This window comes from Microcaecilia unicolor, chromosome 10 (assembly GCF_901765095.1).
Source record: "Microcaecilia unicolor chromosome 10, aMicUni1.1, whole genome shotgun sequence".
Taxonomy (NCBI): domain Eukaryota; kingdom Metazoa; phylum Chordata; class Amphibia; order Gymnophiona; family Siphonopidae; genus Microcaecilia; species Microcaecilia unicolor.
The window spans coordinates 152,525,164-152,540,394 of record NC_044040.1 but is presented as its reverse complement, the minus strand read 5'-3'; the positions used below and the strand labels follow the sequence as shown (position 1 = coordinate 152,540,394).

Sequence of the window (15,231 nt, the reverse complement as noted above, 5' to 3'; positions counted from 1 at the left end):
ATACAGCTGCCAGGAAAGGGGGGGGGGGAGTGAGAGGGACAGAATAGAAGGGACTACTGGCAAAGCAAATGGGTGATTGAAATGGCACGAGGCAGGACTGCCAGGACCCTGAGTGGATGGGAACAGTACAGCTGGCAACAGCCTGTAAACTAGCAACTACTGCTGCTGCTGGCGGGCCAGGCTGAACAATTAATCCCCACGTGCTGTATTTAAGCGCAGGCGCAGCACGTGGTGAAATCGATGACGTCGCCAGGCTGGGCAGTGTAGCCGAAAAGTAGCCCCTCCCGCTCAACCATTTTTTTCCCGCACAAGGAGCAAACAAACTAGCTTAAATGGACGTCAAGTAGCCCAATCTAGCAACACTGCTTTGTAGCGGGGGTGAGGGTAGGTAGGCGGCAAGACAGGGCGGGTTCAGCAGAGAGCTGCTACAGGGACCAATTAGCAAATGACTAACAGATTGCGGAGCCGGGGGTGAGTTGTGTAGATTTGTGAAGCTACTGAGGATTGGTGGCTGCCGGAGCTGGGCTGAAGGGGCGGGGTATTGACCTGCCTGCCTGCCTGCAAAGAACTGGATTCTCTGCAGGTGGTGTAGTCTCCGTCTTCCTGAAAGAGCGAGCATGCTGTATCGGGTTTCGCCTTTCTGAATTTACGGGCAACGGCACGAGCACAGGGTCACTGGAGGAGCAGCAGCACCCTGCATGCACCGTGGCTTCTCCTCTTCTTCTGCAGCTCTGGATTTTGTGCTTTTCATATTTGCAAAGTGGCATGAGCTATTTCTAAAGTTGGATTTTTTTTCTCCTGTAATGGAACAGCACATATATTACCTGTAATCAGTTAGTGGCGGCTGCGATTTTACATCCTATTTCCATCGCTTTGGACGATATCATCTATTAATTTTATTACTATTTTTAAAAAAATTAATCTCTGCTGTATTCTGATGCTGCCTGGAGCTCGTTTTATTCCTGCAGTTGATTGCGTTGACAGCTTTGTGTGCGCCCGGAGAAAGGTGAAATTGACCCTATCTTTCGTCTGTGCTACTAATTTTGTAAACTTAAAAGAAAATTTACCCACTGAAGAAAAAAAATAGTCTGATTTGCCCTTGGGAGCGATTGGTCTGGAAGTAGTGGGATGATGGATCTTTCTCTCGGATTTTGGCTTTTGTGCTTGTTGTGCTCGGCTGGAAGTGAAAGTAGCAGCAAAGCGAAGAGCTGTACAGATGTCAGACAGGTTTATAGCACTAAGGGATTCAGCGTGAGTGAAGTGCCCCAATCGGAAATATCTGGTGAGTAAACTCAGCCCTGCTGACATGTAACCCACTGCACATAAATAACTGACTGCCGGTCCTATAGTCACTAGCAAATTCAGCCGTCCTTGCCACGGATGACTGTCTCCCCAGGAACCCTCGCTTCCCATTGTCTGACGAATCGTGACATTGTTTTACGGCTTTCCTAGTGGCTGAATGTGCTTGATTTTAATGTGCTTGAGATGGGAGACAGTTCAAGGACTGATGATGCCCAGCCCTGACAGGTTTCTATCTCTAGGTTAGACCGGAGAAACAATTTTTGCAATGCGTTAAGTTAACACATGCTAATAATACATATTTGAAAATTGAATTTTGTCCAGCTATCAATGATCACGCCTGTTACAGAGGATTTCATTTGGCATGAGTACGTTTAAATACTGTTGGGTTCAGAATAGAACCATATTTTTTATGCTACACTGTATGGCAACTTCATTAAGAAATGTTACTTTTTGCTCGTCAGGCAGAAATGATTGGGTTTGCGGGATTGATTGATGATTTCGGAATAGAAAAATTACCCTACTTAGTATTTCTGGCAATATCTTAAATAACTGCAGGTCTACTTTTTACCCCAACTAAGAACAAATCCCGTGTGGCTGAATTTTATTTGATTATTATTTCCTGACTGGGAATGAGACGGTTGTCGTAGATGTTATTTAAACGGAGGTTGAAGTTAGGGGATTTGAGAAACTGGTTCTGAGGGGCTGATGTCGGACTTTCTGGAGCAGAACGAAAACCTGACACATCCTTTCCAGTAGATTTCTAACAACAGAGGTTTGACTTTCTTATCTGTGGTGTGATTAAACCAGGTTTAACTGGGTGTATGTTCATACCCAAAAGCTTGGATTCTAGCAGTTATGTTTATTTTGTGGCCACATCAGGCTGTTGTTTGGTGCAGGGGACACAGTCTATAGAAGGCAGCAGAGGGATGTTTCTGTTCCACATCTCATTCGTGTGTGTGTGTGTGTGTGTGTGTGTGTGTGGGGGGGGGGGGGGGGTGTCTTGGAGGAGCTATTCAACCTGAACAATTATGGTGAAGCAGTCACTTATCTACTTGATAGCCAAAGGCTTCCTTCAGACAGCCTGGTTCACTCATAGTATCACTACTACTACTTATCATTTCTATAGCGTTACTAGACGTACGCAGCGCTGTACACTTGAACATGAAAAGACAGTCCCTGCTCGACAGAGCTTACAATCTAATTAGGACAGACAAACAAGGACAAATAAGAGATAAGGGGAATATTAAAAGTGAGGATGACAAAATAAGGGTCCTGAACAAGTGAATAAGGGTTAGGAGTTAAAAGCAGCATCAAAAAGGTGGGCTTTTAGCTTAGATTTGAAGACGGCCAGAGATGGAGCTTGACGTACCGGCTCAGGAAGTCTATTCCAGGCATATGGTGCAGCAAGATAAAAGGAACAGAGTCTGGAGTTAGCGGTGGAGGAGAAGGGTGCAGATAAGAGAGATTTACCCAGTGAACGGAGTTCCCGGGGAGGAGTGTAGGGAGCGATGAGAGTGGAGAGATACTGAGGAGCTGCAGAGTGAATGCACTTATAAGTCAATAAGAGAAGTTTGAACTGTATGCGGAAATGGATAGGAAGCCAGTGAAGTGACTTGAGAGGGCAAATATGAGCATAGCGACACTGGCGGAATATTAGTTGTGCAGCAGAATTTTGAATAGATTGAAGAGGAGAGAGATGGCTAAGTGGGAGACCTGTGAGAAGCAAGTTGCCATAGTCTAAGCGAGAGGTGATAAGAGTGTAGATGAGGGTTGTGGTAGTGTGCTCAGAAAGGAAAGGGCGAATTTTGGTGATATTATAGAGAAAGAAACGACAGGTTTTAGCAGTCTGCTGAATATGTGGAGAGAAGGAGAGGGAGGAGTCGAAGATGACCCCAAGTTTACGAGCTGATGAGACAGGAAGGATGAGAGTGTTATCCACAGAAATAGAGAATGGGGGAGGAGGAGATGTTGGTTTAGGGGGAAAGATAAGAAGCTAAGTCTTGGTCATGTTTAGTTTCAGATGGCAGTGAGACATCCAGGCAGCAATGTCAGACAGGCAGGCTGATACTTTGGCCTGGATTCCTGCTGAGATTTTTGGTGTGGAGAGGTAGATCTGGGAATCACCAGCGTAAAGATGATACTGAAAACCATGGGATGAGATCAGAGTACCAAGGGAAGAAGTATAGATGGAGGAAAGAAGAGGTCCCAGGACAGATCCCTGAGGTACACCAACTGACAGTGGGATAGAAGTAGAGGATCCACCAGAGTATACACTAAAGGTACGCTGGGAGAGATAAGAAGAAAACCAGGAAAGAACAGAGCCCTGAAATCCAAGTGAGGCCAGTGTATCAAAGAGTAGGTTGTGATCAACAGTGTCAAAAGCAGCAGATAGATCGAGAAGGATGAGGATAGAATAGAGACCTTTGGATCTGGCTAGGAACAGATCATTGGAGACTTTAGCAAGCGCTGTTTCAGTTGAATGAAGGGGGCGAAAGCCAGATTGAAGTGGATCAAGAATAGCTTGAGATGAAAGAAAGTCAAGGCAACGGCGGTGAACAGCACGTTCAAGTATCTTGGATAGGAAAGGGAGGAGGGAGATGGGGCAATAGTTGGAAGGACAGGTAGGGTCCAATGAAGGATTTTTAAGGAGTGGTATGACTACGGCATGTTTGAAGGCATCAGGAACAGTCGCAGTGGAAAGCGAAAGATTGAGGATATGACAAATATAAGGGATGACAGTAGGAGAGATAGCGTTAAGTAGATGGGTGAGAATAGGATCAGAGGAACAGGTAGTTAGTTTAGAGGAGGAAAGAAGATATGTAGTTTCCTCTTCAGTGATTTCAGAAAAGGAAGAAAAGGAGGCAAGGGTTGGAGGGTTGAGAGAATGGACTAAGGGAAGGAGAGGTGGAGGCGACCTGGTTGAGAATTCAAGTTTAATCTTGTGAACCTTACCATGAAAGTACTCAGCCAGAGTCTGGGGAGAAAGTGAAGGGGGAGTTGGAGATGAAGGCACTTTGAGGAGAGATTTCAGTGTGGCAAAGAGAAGTTGAGGGTTTGAGTCAAGAGAATTTGTCAAAGTTTGGCAAGTAAACGAGCAGACTGGAAGGAGGTCAGCAAGAATTTGAAATGTATGAAGTCTGCATGGGCACGGGATTTCAGCCAAAGGCATTTGGCAGAGCGGGCACAGGAACGTAGATAGCAAATTCTAGAGGTCAGCCAAGGCTGAGGTTTGGTATGTTTTAGAGGATGGGGAATGGGAAGAGCGAGAGTATCCAGAGCAGAGGAGAGAATAGTATTATAGGAAAAGAGAGCCTCATTGACAGACTTAGATAACATAGTGGTAGAGAAGAGATTTGAAACACTTGAGGACAGAGTAGAAGGGTCAATAGCCTGAAGATTCCTAAATGTATTGGTTAAGATTGGACGGGGCTTGGGAGGAGGGTGTTTAAGTGTGAAAGTTATCAGATGATGGTCAGAGAGGGGAAGAGTTGAGGCACAGAAACTGGAGAGTGAGCAGTTTGAGAAGAGGATAAGATCAAGACAGTGGCCATTCTGATGAGTGGGGGCAGTGGAGCACAGTTGAAGATTGAAAGAGGATGTTAAAGCAATGAACTGAGAAGCATAAGAGTCAGAGGGATCATTAGCATGAATGTTAAAATCCCCAAGAATGAGGGAAGGAGATGAAGATTCAAGAAAGAAGGAAAGCCAGGCGTCAAAGTTAGTGAGAAAGGAAGAAAGGGACTTATCAGGGGGTCGATAAATGACTTCTACTTGGAGAGGCAGAGGTGCAAATAGATGGATAGCGTGGACTTCGAAGGAAGAAAAGCAGTGAGACTGAGGTGGAAGAAGAGGTTGAAATCTACAAGAGGGTGAAAGTAGTAGCCCGACACCACCTCCGCGGCCAACCGGACGAGGAGTATGGGAGAAAAGATAACCTCCATGGCATAGGGCCGCGACTGAAGCAGAGTCTTCAGGGTAAAGCCAAGTTTCAGTTAGGGCAAGCAGATGGAGAGTACGAGAGATAGAGAGGTCATGGATGTAGGAAAGTTTGTTACAGACAGAGCGGGCATTCCACAGAGCACAAGAGAAAGGCAGGGAAGAAAGGGGGAGGAGAGGAACAGAAATTAGATTGGAGATATCACGGTGTGACCTGCACAAATAGGATGAGAGCTGATGTGGAGGACCAGGATTGAGATTAATGTCCCCAGCGGAGAGCAGGAGAAGGAGCAAGAGAGTACAGAGAAGAGTAGGAGAGGTATGACGACAGCAACGAAGGCGAGATGTACTCAGATAGAAAGGAGATGGATGAATGAAAGGAAGGACATGTTGAAGGTTGAGAGCTGAGAAGAAGGAAGGGGAAAAAAGAGATGGTGAGATACAGAGGGTGGACAGTGTGTTCGTGCAGTGTACAGTGGTTTCAGATGGAGAAACAGATTAGGAAGGGACAGTACCAAGAAGAGAAAGTGTACTGGAGCCATAGGTAGTAACTGGGAGAAAAATAAATGTAAAGAGAATATGGCTTCGGCACCTAGAGCGGAGGCCCTGAGCGGATTGGAGTGGACCTGGGAGTCACCCCAGAGAAGGCTGTAAGGATATGCAGATGAGCTGCAAGTCCTCCACAGCACCTGAAAGGCTGGTAGAGCTGGGCACCTCTCAGCCAAGGAAAGGCTTACCAGGGGTTAGGCCGAAGCCAGCATTCCTCCCCCTGATGGTCACCTGAATTTAGCCTGTGCTGCTCAGAAGGCAGCACATATTCAAATAACAATACAGTTAGTGATGTCACCCACCAGTATCTGCTTTACAGAGGCTGCTTTCTCCCTGAGTGCTGGAAACTGCTCTCCCAGTAAACAAAGGAGCAGAGGACTTGAAGCAGGTGAAGAGCTCAGAAGGCAGCACACATTCAAATAACAAATCACCCAACAGAAGGAGTAAACTGAGAACATACAGTGATTCTAAACAGTATCTCCATTTTATTAAAATAAGTCTGATCTGAAGGCTCCCTTTAGTTGTAGAGTTGTTTTTCTTTAGTGTAGTGCAGTGTTTCCCAAGTCGGTCCTGGAGTCGTGTTTTCATCATATTCACAATGAATATGCATAAGATTGATTTGCATGCACTGCCTCCATTGTATGCAAATCTTTCATGCATATTCATTATGGATACCCTGAAAACCTGACTGGAAAGGGTACTCCAGGATCCACTTGGAAAACTCTTTTAAGGGCCTAATATTTTTAATCCTTTGCGTTCAGATTTGCTACTGTAGTTGCAGCATGAAGTAAAATGTTTGTGCCACATGGGGCCTGGGGGGGAAGGACAAGGAAATTACTCTTTGAAAGCATTCAGGGTGGCTACAACTAGAAACAGAATGTGAAGATGGGAGGAGGCCTATGGGATAGAAGTTCATTAGTATGCAACCAGTTTGTTAATACTCCTTAAAAATTTTACTGCATGCAAAATTGAGTTAGGATTACAGGGATGGAATGACTTTCATGAGGAAGGGCTAGAGAGGTTGTGGCTCTTCAGCTGGGAGAAAAGATGGCTGAGGGGAGATATACATATTTAAAATCCTGAGTGAGGTGGAATAGGTAAACACAAATTGATTGATTGCTCTTTTAAAAAGTACAGACTAGGGGACAAACCAGAGAAAAACATTTTTTGTTTTCACTTAACACACAGTTAAACGCTGGAACTCATTGCTGGAGATAGTCTGTGCTCGACAGAGCTTACAGTCTCTTCATGTTCAAGTGTACAGCGCTGCGTATGTCTAGTAGCGCTATAGAAATGATAAGTAGTAGTAGAGAATATGGTAAGAGCAGTTAGCATAACTGGGTTTAAAAAAAGTTGTGGACAAATTCCTGGAAATAAAATCCATGAAACATTATTAAGGTACACCTGGGTAGAGACAATCACTGCTTATCCCTGGGGTTAAGAAGCATGGGATTTTGCTTCTTTTTCAGATCCTGCCAGGTATTTGTGACCTGGATTGGGCATTATGGGCATTGGAAGCAGAATGCTGGGCTAGAGGTACTGTTGATCTTACCCAGTATGGCAATTCTTTTGTTCTTAAGTATGTTGATCTATGTATTAACATGCATTATTGATCAGCAGGCATTAAAAAGTTTTAAAGTGTGTTAAACAAACCAAAAAAAGACTGAAAATTGGGGACAAGACAAAATATGCCCCCAGAATGAACCATAATATATTTTTTTCTGTGTGAATCCCTATTGCCAGGTTTCTTCCCTGTTTATAGTATGGCAGACCTGACTTGGGGACAGATGCATCAACAAAAACGTTAAAGCCCTTCCCTTACCGATTCCTTAGCAAATCGGTAAGAAACGGGCATGCATCATGGAAATCGCATGCAAATGAGCTGGTCGCTGCTAGCTCATTTGCATGGGATTTCCTTCCAAGCCAGTCGGCCAGCTGAGCATGTTAAGAGCAGCGAAGTGTTATTCTGGCTGCTCTGCACATGCCAAGAAGGACGTCCTTCACGCAAAAAAAAAAAAAAAAAAACAAGTCGTCCCCATAATCGTTGCAGACTTTCACATGCCAAGGAAGTCCTTCACTCAAAAAACAACAAAAAAAAAAGTCCCTGAAGAGCAGGAAACTTGTCAGCAGCCTGAAACCTCAGAAGAGAAAGAGTGCTGAAAAGAGCCCCAGTTAATTTAAGTGCTGCTGCTCTTTGCTTGTGTAACATTTCCATTGTTTACTGCTTTGCATGTTAAAGGCAGGCTTACATCAGGCAATTAGGAAGGAGTCTCTGAAGAAAAAAAAAGGATGTCCCTGTTTTTTTTTCCTGCCTGAACTGACCACAACCACAGCCCCTCCAAGGTTGTTTTCAGCTTGCGCCCCCCCCCCCCCCCCCCCAGGATCTGGACCTGTGAGGACCTCCAAATCAAAACTTTTTGGACGTCCCTCCCTCCAGGTCTCTCTCAGCCAGTCACAGCGCGTTTAGCTGTTACCAGTATCAGCTAAACGTGCTGTGATTGGCTGAGAGAGACCTGAAGGGAGGGACGTCCAAAAAGTTTTGATTTGGCCGTCCTCGCACGTCCCGATCCTGTGTGTGTGTGTGTGGGGGGGGGGGGGGGGCGCAAGCTGAAAACAACCTTGGAGGGGCTGTTGAGAGAACTGTGGCTGTGGTCAGTTCAGGCAGGTAAGAAAAACACTTCTAAGAAGGACGCCCATCACAAAAGCTGCAGGAAGACATCCAGCTCGTGTTAGGCACTTGGACGTGCCTGACGAGCACTTGGATGTTTTTTTTTTTTCCTTCCTATTCCCTTGCAGCAGCCCCAACGAGAGGTGCAGAGTGTCAGCAAAGCTTCCCGGAGAAGCCACGCTCCCTCCTCCCTCCCTCCCTCCACACCCGGCTGCTCCCTACCTTCCGTGTGTCAGCTGGAAGCAGTGAGCCACACACGATTAATCTGACTTCTCTAAACTGACTGCAACTTCGAGGAGATGCACCCCGTTTAAAGCATGTAGCCCTTCCCTTAGAGAAAGCTGCAAATGTCCAAGTGCTCGTCAGGAACATCCTTTTTTGTTTTAGTGAAGGACGTCCATGTTAGGCACTTTAGAAGGACGTCCCTAACGAGCACTGGACATTTTTGTTTTCCAGATTGTCCGTTTTTGGAGCTTGTTGTTCAGTTCTGCAAGAATTTTTTTTTCCTTCTGATTCCTTCACAGCAGCCTCAACGAGAGGTGCAGACTTCCCATTACGTTTTCCATGGTAAGGGGATCGGAAAACGGTAGTGCATCTCATTACAATACGTATTTTACTCATTATAATACTAATTTGCTCATCTGAATTCCGTTTTCGTTAGCTGCTACTGTGACAGGACAATGCCCTTTTATGCATGTCCTGGTTTACTACTTGCACGTTAAACTGGCTAGAACCAGTTTAAAACCCACGTTGCTGGCTCGTTAACTTTAGTGCGTCTGGCCCTTGATCTTTAGATGCCTGATCTTTCACGCTCCTGGGCGTCACAAGTAGGTGTTATTATTCAGGTGGGTGGGGAGAGGCATGGAAGAAAAGAGAGGATAAAAGCATGAAGGTCAGTTCTATGACTGTGCACCATGGACTGGACTCAGTAAATGGCGCCTAAAGATCGGCACTGAAAAACAAAAGATAGTGCTTAGTGCTATTCTATAAATGACACTCAAAGTTAGGCGCTGTTTATAGAATAGTGCTTAGCACCGGGAACCACAACTACTTTTGGGCTTGAGCATTTACACCAACAGAACCGTGGGGGGAAATACCCGTTCCTGGATTAGGCGTGGATCCCCCTTATTCTATTAGAGTGCACATAAATTGTGGGAACACCCCAATCCGCCCATGACCCTCCCATGGCTGTGCCCCCTTTTTAGAGCCACATGTAATATTTATATGTGTGGATCCGGGGCATAAATATACATGTGTAAACTTTAATTGATGCTAATTAGCACAGATGATTGTTAGCACCCAATTATTGATGCTAATTGGTTCGTTAATTAAATTGCACTTGCAAATTAAAGCACATTTTATAGGATTAGGGGGTATATTCATATTCCATACTTGTTATACCGCCTTTCTGTAGATACAGTCAAATCAGTTTGCATATTTTTGCTGGTACTTTCTACATATGCGCATAAGTACTGAGATAATTAGCAGGCACGTATTTGCATTACATATGATTGTATAAAATAGCATTTAAGTGCCTTAACATGTAACTGCAAGGAGCTGTACATGTGGGAGGGTCATGGGTGTGTCTCCAAGCTACATACACAACTTATACAGTAATGTGACTAGCATGCAGATCATGGACCTGGTGTGAGTGTGTCTAGCATTGTGTGGACATCTTTGGGCTTAACCTGGTATTCTATAATGGAATCTTTGTAAATATATGCTGTTGTTATAGAATTCGATCAATCAACTTAAGGAACCTAACTTCTAGTGTGGGGAATATTTCAAATTAGCTATAATCAATCTCCCAAACACATCATTACTCACACCAACTTCTCCATCTTTATCACCACCAATGGACATGTAAAAATAAATGTATTACTATTCGGGGATCTTCAGATAGTTCAAAAGTTTCCACCATATGGGACTTTGCCACAAATTGTAAATGGTGTCATTTGCATCCTCATGGATCAACCCGTCAATTTTTTACTTTATCTTTTTCTTACATTTTGCTCTTTATATTTAAAAAAAAGTTGTGTATCTTCAATTATTTGTTCAAACTTATTACTTAAATTTAACTTATCTTATAGAAAATATCAGCAACGATTTCCTCCAGCTCAAACCTCTGCCGACATGGCCAGGTTTCGTTACACTTTGTCAGGGAAGAGGCTAGCTGTAACAAAAAACATTTTCAATAACTGTGTCCATCAATGTTGTTGTTATATTAATATCATAAGCTTTAAAGATCATATACCATTTCTATATATTAGTTTTACTGTCTCAAGAAAAATGGCTGCGGCGTCCTCCACAGCCCTTTCGATTTAAATAGGACTCAGCTGATCATGAAACGCCAATTCTGATAGGGCCACCTATAACCAGCGGCAACCAATCAGATCAGCGACCACCAATCTAATTCTGAATTTAACCCAACAGGGTGTAGCGTATGTAATTGAAAAATCATTCTTTGTTCCTTATAATTATAATTTGTGGCAAAGTCCCATATGGTGGAAACTTTTGAATTATCTGAAGATCCCCGAATAGTAAAATATTTATTTTTACATGTCCATTGGTGGTGATAAAGATGGAGAAGTTGGTGTGAGTAATGATGTGTTTGGGAGATTGATTATAGCTAAGTTGTTATAGAATTGGCACTCAGTGTGCCCCAGTTACAGAATTGCCCCCTAGGGGCCCTTTTACTAAGCTGCGGTAAGCACCATCATCTGCTTACTGCAGGGGGCGGTGAAATGTTCCTTGGTAATTTTTGTATGTGCGAATGCTTCCCATGCACTAAAAAATACAATTTACTATTTACTGCTGGGGGGTGGGTCTGGGGTCGAGAGTGGGAGTGATCTATGCTAATCAGTTAGTACAGTTACATTGCCGTGTGCTAACAGATTAGAGTGTGATAATTGAGTGAGACCTTACCGCCTACAAAATAGGTGCAGTGGGAAGATTAGCGTGTGGCCATTAATGCTGTCAGTAGAAAAATCAGCTATTTTACCCAAATGGTAAATATGGCCTTAGTGTATGGTAATTACACACATAAGCATGTGTTAAGGCCACTTTTTACCATAGTTTAGTAAAAGGATCCCGTAGTGCTATAAGTGGAGTACATTGGCTGAGTATTAGGTACTGAAACTACACCAGTTAAGTAAAGTCAGGATGACTGTTAGGAATGAGATTTATTCCTGTTCTTGCCCTATGCTATATGTTGATAGGCTTATGGTTTATTGAAACTTGCTATACTGCCTAAAATAACTCGCAGACATAAGCGGTTTACAATCTAAAAACAAAATTCCGCAGGAGGAAAGGAACTACAATAACTGATAGGAAAGAACATCACACTTATCTAAGGAACAGTCAAACAGCCAAAAGAAAAAAAAAGAGAAGGAAAAATGAGAGAGTCAGAAAGACCAGTGGGGATACGAGGGAGGCAAAGGAAAAGCAATGGGCCCAGCTTTCATGTTTCTCAGAAATCTTATGTAGAGTTGAAAACTTGATGGAAAAAAGCCATGTTTTTATGGCAGACAATGATAATTCCGCATGGATGTTCAGGGGAGGGAATTTCAAAAGAAGGGGGCAACGAAGAAAAAAGCCTGATGTCTGGTAGATTCCAGCTGAGTAGATTTGGGGTTAGGAAGTAACAGACAATGATCATTCATAGAACGAAAAATACTGGGAGGAGAATATAGAAATAGTAAGGTTTGCCAAATAGTCGGGAAGACCAATCCTATGGGCCTTAAAAGTAAGAGTTAATAGTTTGAACCAGGGGCGTAGCCAGACTTCGACGGGAGGGGGGTCCAGAGCCCGAGGTGAGGGGGCACATTTTAACCCCCCCTGGCGCTGCCGCCACCACCACCTTTGAGCCCCCTCCCCGGCGCCAACCCTTTCGACCCCCTCTTCCCGCCGCCGCCATCGGGTACCTTTGCCAGCCGAAGTCCTCGGTACCCCCCGCCAGCCGAAGTCCTCCGGCGCGGCCGCGATGCTGATCTGCAAGGGCAGACTTCTGTTTCTGTGAGTCTGATGTCCTGCACATTTGTACGTGCAGGACGTCAGACTCGCAGAAACAAAAGCCTGCTGATCTGCAAGGGCAGGCTTCTGTTTCTTTGAGTCTGACGCAGGATGTCAGACTCACAGAATCAGAAGCCTGCCCTTGCAGATCAGCAATGCGGCCGCGCCGGAGAAGAGGACTTCAGCTGGTGGGGGTTGGGGATCCCCGCCAGCAAAGGTACCCGACGGCGGCGGCGGGAGAGGGTTGGTGGCGGGAGGTGGGGTCGAAGGGTTGGTGGCGGGGGGGCCATGGCCAAATCTACGGGGGCCCATGCCCCCGTGGCCCCATGTAGCTATGCCAATGGTTTGAACACTATGCGCAGCTCAATAGGGAGCCAGTGATACTTTTGAAGTAGTGGAGAGACATGATCAAATTTTTGAGCATGACGTGGAGGGGCATAATCGAACGCAGACGCCTATCTCCATGGGCGTTTATCTCTGAGAATGGGCCCATGAAGGGGCGGGCCGAACCGTATTTTCAAAAAAATGGACGTTTAAAAAAAAAAAAAATGTTTATTTATATTTATTGAGCATACACATATCACACAGAGATAATTGTAAACATACAGTATCGCCACTTCCATCTGCAACATCAACATTAAAAATGGACGTTTTTGAGCTGGGCATTTGTTTTTTTTAGCGATAATGGAAACTAAAAACGCCCAGCTCAAAAACGTCCTAATCTGAGCCATTTGGTCATGGGAGGGGCCAGGATTCGTAGTACACTGGTCCCCCTGATATGCCAGGACACCAACTGGGCACCCTAGGTCAGTGCTGTGGACTTCAGAAAAAGCTCCCACATGCATAATAGCTCCCTTACCACAGGTGCTGAGTTCCCAACCCCCCTCCCCCAAAACCCACTACCCACAAATGTACAACACTACCATAGCTCTTAGGGGTGAAGGGGGCACCTACATGTGGGTACAGTGGGTTTTGGAGACCTCCCATTTACCAGCACAAGTGTTACAGGTAGGGGGGGATGGGCCTGGGGTCACCTGCCTGAAGTGCACTGCGGTACCCACTAAAAGTGCTCCAGGGACCTGCATACATGCAGGCCTCTAGGACTGGTTGCTGCTGTATAACATTGGCAAACCAGTTGACACCTGAAGACTAATCTCTCCGAAAACGTCCTTTATTGGAATAAGCACGTTTACTCAAAGTTAACTGCAGATCAGAGGTTGGGCCCCACTGGCATCGAGTCTCCCTGGTACTGAGATTAGCAGTAGGTCAGAGCTGGCAGCATGCTGTACAATGCCCTCTTTCAGCCACATTCAAGGTAATAACTAAGTTCTCTAACGTGGCTAACACATGGAAGGGATCTAAAACTGTCTTACAAAAATGGCCACTACCTCATGGACTACCGGAATCAAAACAGGGCACACTCTGACCCAGTAGGCAGGGGGAAAAGCACCATGGGAGAAGAGCCTACCAACTAATAACATCGTGAGACTGTAACACAAGCTAATGAAATCACGGAGCCCAATACCCTACACCCACCATAATGCAATGCTGATGTGACCCTGTAGTACACCCGAGAGCCACATCTGACCCAGGGAAAGGCTGTGAGAACACATTCTGCTGTCATGGAGCTGGGTACGGCATTTGAGGCTGGCATACAGGTTGGAAAAAAGTTTTTAAAGTGGGTTTTTTTGTGGTGGGAGGGGGTTAGTGACCACTGAGGCAGTCCGGGTAGGTCATCCCCGATTCCCTCCATTGGTCATCTGGGCAGTTGGGGCACTTTTTTGGGACTTGTTTGTGGAAAAAAAGGGTCCAAAAAAAGTGACCCAAAATTGCGGTAAAAATGCCTTTTTTTCCATTATCAGCTAAAGATTGGTACCTTCCCAGATGAGCCTTGATTATTGAAGCTCAGAAACTTTTAGCCAAGAGGATGGAATTGTGCCTAATAGGCAAGATGTGGGCCGCACTCCTAAAAGTGTTTTTGGAAGTGAATGGTGTGCGGTTTGATTGAGGACCAAGAGGGAGAGCCCGGACAGGAGGCCGCATCCTGCGCAATTCTTGGGGAACCTGGAGTTGGAAGGGGTAGAGGTAGTGAGGAAGTGGGGGGAGTAAGACTAGGCAACATGTTAACGAGATCTTGAACTTCTGAGGAGAAATACTGTGAGAGGACATCAGCAGAAGGACAGAGGGTTAATATGGGGATCTTTATTGTTGTTGGGTTATGGAAAATGGAAAACAGTTCCTTAGACAAGCTTACAGCTTTATATGATTTGTGAAATAAAATGTGTTAGCTTTCCTTAAGTAAAAACTATAATCTTCTAAACTTGGATCTAAAAACTAGAAGACCATCTTCTGCCTTTGGGTTTGGTCCAGGCTGTCATAATAACAGGGTTAAAATCCTTCTATAGCTATCCTGTTTGACGATAACAGGAGGCATTTTGAATCGTTCTTAAAGCAGTGGTACTGACATTCAGTTGTAGGTAAGTGGAAAGATTATTAGCATTTTCTGAGGCACTATAACTTATTCAAAATGATTTAACTGGCTGGAAACGGCCGCTGACCAGTTAAATTGCTTGTTTGGGGCTGTCCAATAATTTTCAGTAGTATTTAACCATTTGTCTCGGCTGAAAATAACTGGTTAGCACCTAAGTGAAACCAGCTGTTTTAGGGGCATTTGGAGGGTGGAGTCGGCACTTGGCCGGTTAAGTGCCGATATTTAACACTTTACCAGCCAGGGTAACTGCGTAACTGGGACTGCATAAAACACA

The 15,231-nt window shown here is 44.9% G+C and overlaps 1 protein-coding gene across 1 annotated transcript in view; it reads left to right on the top strand.

Moving 5' to 3' along the window:
• Nucleotides 1-536: 536 nt before the first annotated feature.
• Nucleotides 537-15,231, top strand: part of GPC1 (glypican 1) — a 491,577-nt gene continuing 476,882 nt past the window's right edge. The window contains 1 exon segment of the mRNA XM_030216135.1: nucleotides 537-1,282. Coding sequence (XP_030071995.1) covers nucleotides 1,129-1,282 — 154 coding nt within the window. The 5' untranslated portion in view covers nucleotides 537-1,128.